The sequence below is a fragment of the Scomber japonicus genome, chromosome 23, assembly GCF_027409825.1.
Source record: "Scomber japonicus isolate fScoJap1 chromosome 23, fScoJap1.pri, whole genome shotgun sequence".
Taxonomy (NCBI): domain Eukaryota; kingdom Metazoa; phylum Chordata; class Actinopteri; order Scombriformes; family Scombridae; genus Scomber; species Scomber japonicus.
The window spans coordinates 13,743,174-13,756,445 of NC_070600.1; the positions used below are offsets into that span (position 1 = coordinate 13,743,174).

The 13,272-nt window shown below is 40.6% G+C and overlaps 1 protein-coding gene across 1 annotated transcript in view; it reads right to left on the minus strand.

Annotated features, from left to right (window-relative positions):
- The window catches only part of ptpn12 (protein tyrosine phosphatase non-receptor type 12), a 44,014-nt gene extending 34,253 nt beyond the window's left edge, over positions 1-9,761 (minus strand). The window contains exon 1 of the mRNA XM_053344072.1: positions 9,637-9,761. Within this exon, the coding sequence (XP_053200047.1) occupies positions 9,637-9,741 (105 nt within the window). The 5' untranslated portion in view covers positions 9,742-9,761. The remainder of the gene's footprint in view (positions 1-9,636) is intronic.
- Positions 9,762-13,272: the final 3,511 nt, after the last annotated feature.

The following is a 13,272-nucleotide window of genomic DNA, read 5'->3' on the forward strand; positions in this document are numbered from 1 at the left end:
AGCACTCATAGCATCATCGAGCATTCAAACACACACACACACACACACATACACAAATATGCACAACAGCCCGTCGTTCACTGGCACAGAGCAGAGTGTGCTTTCCCTTAATGAGCTTCCATTTCTCTCCTCCTCCTCCTCCTCTGTCACTCTTTCATTTTCAATTCATAAACCGTCTGACAGGATCACTGCACGTCCCCTCCTGCTATGTGAGTGACATACTCAGCAGAAGCAGCACAACGCTCAAACGTGACGACACAAGAAGCAGAACGTAATGTTAAAAATGTGAAGAATGTTGAGAATCATCGAAGAAACAAGGCTGGATGGGGGGTTTCTTCACCCAAAACAGACCGACTGGTGAACATGAAAGAGTTGTAGATAGTGTATGTGTGTGCGTGTGTGCGTGTGTGTGTCTGTGTGTAGTCCTTGTGTGGTCGATGGCATGGTCGCACTGACCGCGAGAAGCACCTGGGCAGAACTGAAAGCGTTCACTTCAATCAGACATTTAAGAAACCACCGTCGCTTCCTACAGGACCTCAAATCTCAGACACGCCACACATGTAAAGTGACACATATACACAGCGGACACACACACACACACACACACACACACACACACACACACACACACACACACACACACACACACACACACACACACACACACACACACACACACACACACACACACACACACACACACACACACACACACACACACACACACACACACACACAGTACTGACACAGCTCTTTGAAGGGAGCGTCAGAGAAAAAGATGAATGCTGAGTAAACTAAAATAACCTCAAACTTTCATGACAGCAAAGATAGTTGCTAGATCTCTACATAGTGGTCAGATAAAGAAAAAAAAGTTAAGAGTTGTAAAAACACCCTGTACACATTTCTTTTAGACTGACTCTTACTACAAAAATGGAAATAAAATGCATCTTTTTTGTTGTGTGCAGCTGATACACATTTTTATATATGCAAATGTACAAATTTGATTGTATTTTTCATATTCTATAGTGCTTGTGAATGTCTTTTTCCCCTCATAAATAAACAGAATACACTCTTAACAGCTTCCTTAAGGATTACTGAAACATGTATTAATGTTTGATGGGGTATTTATGAATGTGAACTGGTGTAGAGAGTAATTATGAGTCACAATATGAGCAGTATGTGAGTGTTAAAAAAAGACAACAGATCAAACATGTCTTAAAATATAACTGAATGAAAGAAGACACACATGATATATTTAACCATCAGTTGGTCAGGTTTCATTCAGGTTTCGTGTCATTGAGTAAGACTCTTAACTCCCGCCAGTTTGAGTCGTGCGACTCCGCAGCTGACCGCCATGTGATTTTTTTTCCCTGTGAAGATCAGAATGACATCATTTTCCCAGCACGTCCTCCCTCTCTCTCTCTCTCTCTCTCTCTCTTTCTTCACTCACTTCTGAAATGAAACTATAAAACCTTTACTGAGAGCACGCAGAGAGAAAGAGAGAGAGAGAGAGCTGGGTATATTTAAATTTTTTTTCTGAGAAGTTTGGCATGTTAACTTTGACTCGGTTAACCGGGTGTTTGCCGGGTGGTCATTTCCCACTGAGGATCTAAGCCCGCGGCAGGAAACAGATGTGGACGAACTGCATATAATCCCAATCATCTGGGACGGGACCTCATTGTGTGTTAGTGTGTGCTCAGTGTTTGTGTGCGTGTATTAATCATCACTCCCTCAGATATTCACAGCCTATTTGATTTGGGGGGGGGGGGGGTGGCAAGCTGGTAACCCTTGAGTCATAAGTCTGAGTTTAAAACTTCAACCAGCCATGAGCTTTTTACACGTCTCTCACTGTATGTTTCACTTCATTTTTTACTAATATCTGAACTATGACTCCTATCAGGAGAGTGCATTCTGATGGCACGTGTGTATGTGTGTGAGTTGTCAACTTACACATTTATACACACACACACACACACACACACACACACACACACACACACACACACACACACAGTTAGGAGTTACAGCATATTTTCTTGAGCGTGTGATCTTCTTATCTTGATATATAAAGTTCATCGGGCCTCGCTGGTGGGTCAGCTAGCTTTCATCATGTATAGTCACACACACACACACACACACAAACACACACAAACACCAGAGTGGAAACATTATGTTTCTTCTCTTCTGAGAAACACCAGGCTTGGGGGCAAAAGGATGGTTTTTCTGGGTTAAGCCGCGGGATGGGGGGGCGGGTGAGAAAGGAGGAGGCTTGTGACACAAAAAAGAAATTAGGAAGTCTTGTTACAGTAACACAAGGCGGGCTTGCAGTGTAACCCTGCCCCCCTCCACTTACCAACCACCCACCCACCCACACACACACCCACCCACCCACCCACCCACCCACCCACCCACCCACCCACCCACCCACCCACCCACCCACACACACACACACACACACACACACACACACACACACACACACACACACACACACACACACACACACACACACACACACACACACACACACACACACACACACACACACACACACACACACACAGACAGACAGACAGACAAACAAGCTAATATAAAACACACAAACACACACCAGGCTCCTCTTTCTTTCTTGTTTTAGAGATTTCACTTTTCTAGCTGCAGCACAGCGTAATAAATTATTACTTTTCTTCCCGAGATATATTCCTTTTTTTTTTTATGTTTCAGAGTTTTAAAAAAGTTTTGCCTCATCGAATCTAGGTCTCAGGATGGCAGCTGTCATGTATCCGTACAGGTTGTAAAGCTCTTTGAGGTGATTTATGATCTGTGATGTTGACCTAGTTCATATTTAGAGTTTATATTTAAATTTGACATAAAGTTTTTAAGTTGATATAAAAATTTGTCTTGAAATGTGTGCGGCTCAAGAGTAGAAACAGGAACGCGGGTCGACCGCCCACGTGATGAAGCAAATGTCAGCGGTTTCGTCCACATGAGAAAACCAAAAACAGGACTAACTAATTTCACTCGGTTACTGCTGAAATTAAATATTCTTTCTAAATGAGAGCTGCACATTTCTATCAGAGATCCTCTTTGATCCTCTTCCTGTAGAGCCACTACAGCTCATTTTCAACATGACGAGTTTTGAAAGCGAGATCTCTGCCCTTTTAAGCACATGAGAGATGCGAGACTAAATGTGCTGGGGTCCAAACTGATAACCTAAAATTGGATGAATGTATTTTTTCCATTTGTAAAACAATCTTCCTCTTACACTCCTACTGCTGTTTCCTCATTCTAAAATCTTAAAATCTGGGTTTTAATTCCACAATTCTTGCGATCATGCACATCATCTATCTGAACTCGGCTCTCCTCTGCTTTGATCAGTGTGACTGAATGTCCACACGCTCCCAAAACACTAAAATAAGTCCAGCTCTGCCATGAAGACGAGCATGAGGACGCTTCCCTGACAGACACAAAGACGCTATCAAAGAGCTGCTACACACAAATGGTTGTTGTGCAACTGAAGAGGGTCTACTGCATCCCTGACCCGTGTGTGTGTGTGTCTGTGTGTATGTGTGTGTGTGTGTGTGTGTGAGATACATGGGCATAAAGGCTTCCAGATCATCTGCTGGAGGCTCAGGTCTGTGTGGAGGCACTTAACACACACACACACACACACACACACACACACATATACACACGAAAGTAAGAAAAGAGAAGGGGAAGCCCCCCCGGTGACAGTGGAAATTGTTAGTACACACAAACATGTATCCACAGGAACACACACACATACACACACACAAGCATGTTTGGCACTGTCACGTCTCATTTTCTTGCCTCCCCTCCGAGTGTTTTATGTCTGCCCAACAGGACACATGTTTAGAGGATAGTGTGTGTCTGTGTGTTTGCACATTTTTGCTCTCTTTGATGTGCTGCTCGAGTGTAATCTGCTGGCAAAGGTGGGGCAGGGACACGCACACCACACACACACACACACACACACACACACACACACACTGATCTCCTGTGTCTAAACCCTGTCTAGACTGCAATGGTGTGTCCCAGTGTTCCCAGAGATAGATGTGCGTGTGTTTGTTAGTGTTTTTAGACACTAAGTCAAACTGATGCGATCACCCAGGTAACACGTCAGTTTTTCGGACTGTCTGATTTATTTCCTGTCTTTACACGTCGTACCTCATTCCCAACATGAACCAGTTCGAGGCTACACTGGCTGAACCTGTGAGAGGATTTTTTTACACCTCTATAAAAACCCTTAAAGTGATTTCTCTTCTCTCATATGTAGCCTGTAATATTGAAGCATCTGTTCATACGTCTATATTACTAACGTCACACTGTCACTATTGGAGACAACCTTGAAAAGAGACGTGGGGCAATTTGGACCAAAGTTTGTCATTAGCTGCATGTTTCTTTCAGTCTGTGTGGTGGGCTGGTAGCTACAGAAGGTTTCCTGTAACACAGAGGTCACAAGTTCAATCCCCGCAGCTTGTATGTCCATCAGCAGCTGTGCGTTCAATCAACCTGGCCTCGAGCTAACCTATAATCCACAACACCTCACTCACCCTCACTGTCTTCTGTCTGTGCGACTGTCACCTAAAATACTGTGTAAAAAAAATATGTGTTACTGCTTAAATGAGATCAACACTCAATATATTTTTCATCCTTTTTTCATTTTCTCAACAAAATCATATTACTTTTTGTCGCTTGCGGTGATGTTGAACGCATCTTCTTTTAAATCCTCTTCTCTCGATGCTTCTCTAACCGGCTATTTGCCTTAAAAACCACACACACACATACACAGACACACAGACACACACACTCTCTCTGTATCTTTTACATAAGCACACTAATAGCTGGTTTAGGAGAGTCGTGGGTTGACGGAGCCCGTTGATGACCACCCTGGTGAAACAAGTGAGATTGCCCATTGTTTGGTTTTGTGGAACCGGCTGCTGCACAGATGCCCCTGGTTTCTGCAGAACCTGCGTCACGAGACAGACTCTCGGACTCAACATTACGCACTTTCCCCGTCAACCCCCCCTTTCAAAATCGCTTTGCATTAAGACATCAACCTTCAGGGCCGACGCGGTCATCCTGTGTGTCATTTACTGACGGCACACAGCATGATATCATTGCTGACATTTAAAAGGGGCTGTATTATGATTATGAAGAACTCCTTTTTTTTTTGGATGCTTGTATGTATATATTTGGTTCTCTGATGTGCCCACTAACACAAAAACCATGAAATAAGACCACCCAGTCAGTGTGGTGTGGGCTGGCTTTCTCTGCGCTCGTGTGATTCAACAGTCATTCAAATTTGATGCCCTTTCTGACGTCAAATGGGGCTTGTTGTACCACCACCACCCCCCATCTGTGCCCTCTATCTGACTGAAGTCTGTCAGCTAAACTAAACTAAGTCACACATCACATCAGCTGCCGTCATAAAAAACAAACATCTTAAACACTGGTGACTTTATAGTCATTTTAAAGCTGCACAGCATGTAGACGTTAATGTAAACATCGCTGTCGTATTTATGACTTTAGATCATTTTATTCTGAGAGCAGCTACAACATTAGCGTAGCCCTGATCGATCTGAACTCTCATCTTGCAGACAGACCTGATAAAGAGGATGAATTCAGGCTTTTTAACAAATTGGTATTATGATGCAGTTATTTCAGCATCAGATTTATTGCAATTAAATCACAGCATAATCTAAATATATTGAGACTTTTATGGTGCAGGTGTAAGGACTAGTTGTTGTCTGCCGTCGCTCGTGAACTAAAACGATCCAGCGGCGGTCAAACTCATGCGAACAATGTTTTGAATGAACATGACATTAGTATATTATTTTAGCATCAGTACATTAGTTATTATGTTTTCTGCGGGGTTCAGGCTCAGCGGTTGCCATGGTAGCCGACACACCCCGCAGAAGAGGGGGGCGGGACGGGCGCTCAAACCGGCCGCTCTGAGCAGGACTGTTTAGACAGGATGAGAAGCTGCGGTGGGGCTTGATCCTCGTGGTATTTTGACCAAAGCGTATCAGATGATACATCTGATTAAGACCCCAGAGGACTGTATTAACTCGTGGGAAAAGGGGGTACTACGAGGCCCCTTTAAATTTGTCAAAGATTCACCAAAAAAAAAATGGAGGGTCAGTGGAGATAACGCTGAATGTTTGTGAGAGTATAGGAACATGTAATCTAACTCTTTGATGCAATTTTGACTAAGAATGTGTCCAATTTACATCTTTAACCCCAGATTTGGTTTGTACTTCATATTTTGCACCTCATGGGAGGCCCTGATGGTGCACCATATGCACCAGTATGTGCTATGTATTTAGACCGCCTGTTAATGTGTCCCTGTCTGCACGCCACTAAAGACGAAGAAACAAAAGACACATTAATTTTGACGGCCAAACTGGGTCACAAAAAAAGCTCTCCGCTTAATACCGGGGTGTGAAACTTTTCACATTTGGGTGCTAGGCAGGAAAAATATCTCAATTGTTCTTGTTTCATCGGACAGCTGAGAAAAATAGAGTACTGAACAAACATATAATCTGACTCTTTGCCCTACCAGAGCACTGCAATTATGTCTATAAAACACAATCTATATATAAACAACAATAGGCAGTTAAAGTGGGTGTTATGTCAGGGTGTCCTGGTGACTCAGTGCACCATGTAGCACGCCCCGTGCACTTGTGGTACTGAGAGTGTAACTTTTAACAACTAAAAGCTTTGCGTAAAGCTTGAAGAAACTGGTGCTACAGACCAGCGACCAGCACTTACTTACATTCTTGGCTGTGATGATGAGTCTTAATTGTGCTCAGTACGCTGGCACACAGCCCACCTGTGCTCAATCAGAATGAGGTTTTTCATCTACAAGCTGCTGTGGCTGATGAATTATTAAAAAGGATCCCTACGTTCACTGGCTGATGTTGCCAAGCTGAGGGCAAATATAGCCGGAAGGCTCCAGTTATATGTCCGCCATACGGCTGACATTCAGCGAGTTTGCATGCAAAAAAGAAAAGAACTAGATTACTGCGAATAACAAGATGAAGGAAATAGTTGAAATGACAGCACTTACATGGTCCACAGTGTCCTGCCTGCCTCCCCAAAAGAGGAGGTTTATATAAGCTGTTTGAAAGTCAAGTTACTGTCTGGAGGAAATATGTTTCACTGTAGAGACGAATTATTGTGTTTCATGCCAATAAAGCTCATTTGAAAAGATATAAATGAAAAAAAAAAAGAAAAATCATGAATTACAGCATGGCAATGGGTGGGACTACGCTTCGCCTACAGCAGGAGACTGTGTGGTTGTAGTCAGCCGTTTGACAAGGTGTTGATGTGTGTGAAGTTATGAATGACAAGTACAGTGTTGCTAAAAGAAGAACATACATTCATGCGGCCAACTACACACAGAGTGGAAAATATCAAGAAGGCTAAGCAGCCAATAAAAATGCATGCTTAACAAGAATGGAAAAAAATACACAATATAATACTTCCAGGTAAAAGGAAACAGCATATAAGCTTTTTAAAATGTCTGATGACGTGCGTTATGACATGAACTGTCTTGTAAATAAGCCAAGAACAGTCTAGTCCCCGCTCCTTTTGCTCTCTCCTTCATCCATTAAGTACTTCCTCAATGATTCTCACACACCCCAGTGCCCCTGGTAGTCTGGTCTTTGCGCAACATCCGCTAACTAACTCCCAGTTTTCTCAAACACATGCTCGAAAGGACAGAACCATGGCCGAGTCATCAGTTAACAATCACACACAGAGCTCTCCTTTTTTTGCCTGATTTGTTCTTGTTTTTTCCCCTAATATATATTTACTTTTTAAGAGAAAGAGGCCTGGTTAAATTGTGAAACATTTTATCCAAAGTGTGCCCAAGAGTTGATAAAGCTCCAGCTCCTTTAAAGCCAGGACAAAATGTTATGAAATGGGCCAAGAAAGAATGTTGCAAGCTCCAGCAAGCAGCTTGCATGAAGTAGGGAAGTTGGAAGAAGGGAGTGTGTGTGTGAGTGTGTGTGTGTGTGTGTATAAGCAACTCTAAGCTAAAGGAGAAAAAGTTCTTACACAGATTAGCTTCTTCCCCAAACAATCAACTTGCAGCAATAAACCAAACCAAAGCACCTAAATCATCATTTTTATGTACAGTAAACTCAGAGCTAACCTGCTGCTATAACTAATTAAACACTAACTGACGTCCTGTTTCATGTGAATAGTAGTAGAAACCCAATAGTAATTTAAAATGACAATGCTCCACATATAGATCATAAATAAAACATGCATTAAATATGACAAAACCTCCAGTTGGAACAACACTTCCTATCCTTGCCAAAGCCATTAAAGCTAAAACAATCACATCACGACACAAATGTTAATAATAATAATAATAATAATAATAATAATAATAATAATAAGTGCCATTCCTGTTGTGGCTATTTCAGCTATTTCACAAGCCTTGGAGAAATCCTATTTTGAGTCTGTGGTTGCAACACAATACATCCAGCGATACAGTATGGGTAAACTTATAACTGCTGGTCAGCGGTCATCATAGGGCAAACAAAATGTGTGATAATATAACAATACATATGGTTTTTTTTTGCCCCCACATATAACACAGTACAAGACATTATAATCTATACATACTTTGGATTTTATACCATTAACATCTACACTCACATACATTTCCGGATGTCAATTTATTTGATACACCTAATTCAAACTAATATATCTGAATACATAACCCTGCCCTAAATTAAGGCATGTTCTGTTTTTAGAGGTTTCACTGCTTTAAAGCACTGATTTGACTTAATCATCATTTTAGAGCTTGTATGTGTGATGCTGATTTTTTTATTTATTTTTTTTCATTTTACTGCATCTCTAATATTCAGTCCACCCTATTCATACAAATAACAGTTGGCTAAAATGAGTGTACAAAGCCTGAGAAGTAAATCAAGTGTACTGAGCAAATAAAGGTATTGGTTTAATTGTCATTTGGTGAATTACTAAATTGTATATCTTCACAAATATTGTACTGAACACGCACCTACAGTCATCCTATAAAAATGCCATAGAGATTCCTAGCCTTTCCTATAGATTATAGCAAAGATAAATTATTGGACATACACTGCTTCTTCAGTATCAGACAGGACAATGAGTCATTGCCTTGTACCCCAACAAACCAGACTGTAGCTTCATACACAGTAGGCACATAGCTACAATAGCACTGCACTTTAGCCCACTTTACCTACAAGCCATGTAAAGAAGGGAGGAAAAAAACCCAATTAGCTCATGCCTGCAAAGTGACGTGAATGTGTCTTGTTTTTTTGGCTTGTTGTCTCTTTATTTTAAAGAAACAGGAGCCGGTGGTGTGTCTGTGGTTGTGGGAGACAATGCTAGGCCGCCATGTAAAGCCTGGAAATGGGAGGAAAAGGAAGAGGGCAGTGTGGGCCGCCCCTGCCTCACCTCCTGTGGGATACAGGGAACCAGGAGACGGGGAGGGGTGGGATATATGGAGGGGTCAGCAGGGAGGAAAAAGGTGGACGCTATTGCAAGGAGAAAGGTCTAGATAGGAGGTAAAAAGGGAGGCAACTGTTATTTATTTATTTATTTTTGACCCACCATAAAGTCGCTGCCGAAGTTGTCCTCTCCCCTCTCCTCGTCCCCTTCTCTCATGGCCTTCACCCCCTGGATAAACTTTCTCAGGATGTCGGCTTGGTCCATCATTTCAGTCCTCTTGTTGCCCCTTTTTCTTAACAAAAAAAACTACCTCCCTGAGTAGCAGGGGAGGAGAAAAATGTAAAAAATAATAAAACAAAAAAAAAAAAGACAGGGAGAGGAATGGAAAGGAAGAGGGGGAATAAATAAAAATAAATAAGCTTCACGGATCCTCCCAGGGAGTCATCGTCGGTTTACAACACCTTCTTCTTTCTTTCTTTTTTTTGTAATTATCGCCCCATGTTGTTTCTCCCTTTCCTTCTTTCTTCGGGGCTGTTTTCACCACGGTTCACGTTAACGGTTGGTCCCGGTGAAAAGCAGCGGTCGTCGGGATTTTTATCTGCTCCACAAACAACTTCACAACCGTGCTGTGAACATTTGGTTCAGTGAGAAAAGGAAAATAAAAGGGAAAAAAGACAACAATCCTGGTCCGGTCGGTCTTTCTACCCCTCCCTGTCTACCTCGGTTGCCACATTCACACACTGCTGCTCGTTATTCGCTACTGGGGAACATCCGGACTGGGCAAAGCCAACGGAGAACATGGCCCTCCCCTTCCAGGATATACCTATCTGTGATTGGACAGGCAAGGCTGGGAATCAAAATCTCATTGGCTAATGTTCATGTAGCTCTGCCAAAGGAGCCAGATCTGATTGGGTAGAATCAATGTCTGTCTTTGAATGCGTTTCGTCATTTTCATTGTATTATAAATAGCTGTAGGCAGGGGAAAAAACAATATAACAACTGTAGTATAAATCTCTTATCTAAATGTAGTAATGCAGTGTGAATTTATATTAATATTTGTTGTCTGATATATTTTATAATTTTATTACCTTTTTTTTAATTTTAATTTTAAATTTAAATTTTTCAATCTCTCTCTCTCTCTCTCTCTCTCTCTCTCTCTCTCTCTCTCTCTCTCTCTCTCTCTCGGTGTGTGTGTGTGTGTGTGTTTTAATGCTTTATTTTATTTTATTTCATTTCTATTTATTTTATTAACCAACGGTATGTGGACAATTAAGTTATAGGCTATTACTTTTTATGAATCATTCCAAAACTAAATTCTGAATGTCTTTGTCAACAAATATAAGAGTTTTATAATTTTTTATGATTAAATCTTTTTATTGAAATGCCAACAAAAATAGTTAAATATGAGGACAACTGGAGCAACATGTTTTTGGTTTTTTTTGTTTGTTTTTTTACATTTTTATAAGAAAAAAGGAAGCAAAATGTTTTTATTGTCGAGTAATGTCATAAAAGATACTTTTTATTGGGCGGGTGCTCTGTTCAAGTGGTGTAGACTGGATTGTCTTTATTCTCAGCCTCTTATATAACAGTATGTTTAATATAAGGATATAGCGTTATAATGCTGCTTATATTGGTAGGTAACTGCTGTTACTCATACATCTGACAACATATTCTTTTTTTCCTGCATGTACAGCAACTACACTAGTCTTGTATTTAGGATTATATGATTGTCATTTAAAAGAATGTGTAAAGAATGTGTCTGAATTTTCTCATCAACCTCTGATCCACACCCATTCTTGACCCAAACTTCTTAGTTTTAACTCTAACCTTGATTTGTCCAAAATAGATCCTTCTGTACCTATCAGAAAATATATTCAAGAACTGATTAATCTTCTACATGGTCTAAAATCAGCATGCATATCTGTGATGATCCTGTCATGCAGCCATAAAGCCATTACATAAATGCACTAGATAGAATAGATTGATGGATTGATGGATGGATATATAGATGGAGAGAGATTACATGAAAACCAGAGTGAACAATTAGCTAACAGCCAACAGATTAAAGGGCCATATATGTAATCTGGATTAAAATATTGTCAGAAATAGAAACAAGCACATGTATCATGAAACACTCCCACTAATGGTAACACAGATGCTGCTGAAGATGTGTCATATGTAGGTTATACTTGTTTTGACAATGGTGATGCACATAAAGCATATTTGAATAAACATTTAGCAAATGGAAGAGCTTGAATGTGCTTATCTGCTATTTTGGTAGTAAAGGTGACAACAGTAGTATAACAGACCAACAATAATAGTGTTAGAGCTAACAGCAATAATATATGTTAGTAATTCTAGCAGCAGCAGCAGATTAAAATTATATGAGTGTTACATAACTATATTTAGGGATGCTAATTTTGACCATCTAGTTCATTTAAATTTAATGTATCTGACACACTGTAGAGAAGAGACAAAGATGGAGAGAAGAATAGAGAAAGCAAACGGTAAATTGGTATTCTGGATAGAGTTGTTGGGGGAACAGGAACTCAATAGACACTTATGCATGATTAACTGTCTTCCACTAAACACGCACACGGAGAGAAGGGAAATCGAGTCACTTTGTTTTCCTTTAGTTCTACCAGTGACAACAAACAAACCCATCTATTCAGACCGAGTGAGAGGGAGAAGGAGAAGGGACGCTGTCACTGAGCCAACAAGCCTTCTACACACACACACACATACACACACAAACACACACACACACACACACTCAAACTGCTTTTTTGTTGTTCTTGTCTTTAAGCTTATTTGCTTGTTATCCTCTGTAAATATTTAATGTATTCTTTGCTTTCTTTTTGCCGTCTTTCAGTGTTTCTGCCCTATCTTTATTTACCAGACATGAGGGACACCGCTGGTTTTCTTTCTTTTTCTAACCTTTGTCTATCAATTAAATTTTCTTCCGACACAAAAGAAAGGGAAATTCAAATCAACAAGACAAACAGGGAGGAAAAAGCACACCAAGCACAAACATCAAGGCTGTTGATCGTCCATTGAAACATCCACTATGAGCTATAGTTTGATTCAGCTTTGACCTTTTGTTCTGTAGACCACAAACACACCCATAGCAGTTTACTGAATGAGATGTATTGTATGTGTTTGTCTTGATTGACTTTCTTGATTGACTTTCACACAGGTTGCATCGTACACCACCTGAACAACACACGTGCTTGCATGACACACACACACATGATGAACAACATGTACTTTTATGTCTGCGGATTTGAGCATGACTCAAATCACCTCAAGACAAGTCTAATTTTGTTGCACATTTGCTTGGAAATGATGGAAAATGTTGTCTAGTAAAATGTTTAGAATTATTTATACAATACTAATATGGACCTTATGTTTTCATTTGATCATTTTAATTAAATTTTATGTTATATTGTTATATTAAGACAAGCTCACCCTTCATGTTTTTCTCTATCTTTGAATCATTATGCGTGTCTGTATTTGTGGTGAGATTTGTTTCCTCCTTCCACAGTTGAGTGGAAACAGGTCAAGCAGACAGAAGAGATGAACAGACACTAAAGAGGACTTTACTGTACTCTGTGTGTGTCTGTGTGTGTTATGGCTGTATGGGGAATTACACTTTAAAAAAGACCTTATGGCCCTCTGAGTTGTCTCTCTGCCCCTTCCTCTTCTCAGCGCCAGCTCTGGTTGCTCTGACATCAAGAGGGGGCCTCAAGAATTTCACAACAGGGGTCAATTATCAATTACAGTATCATATTCATGTTA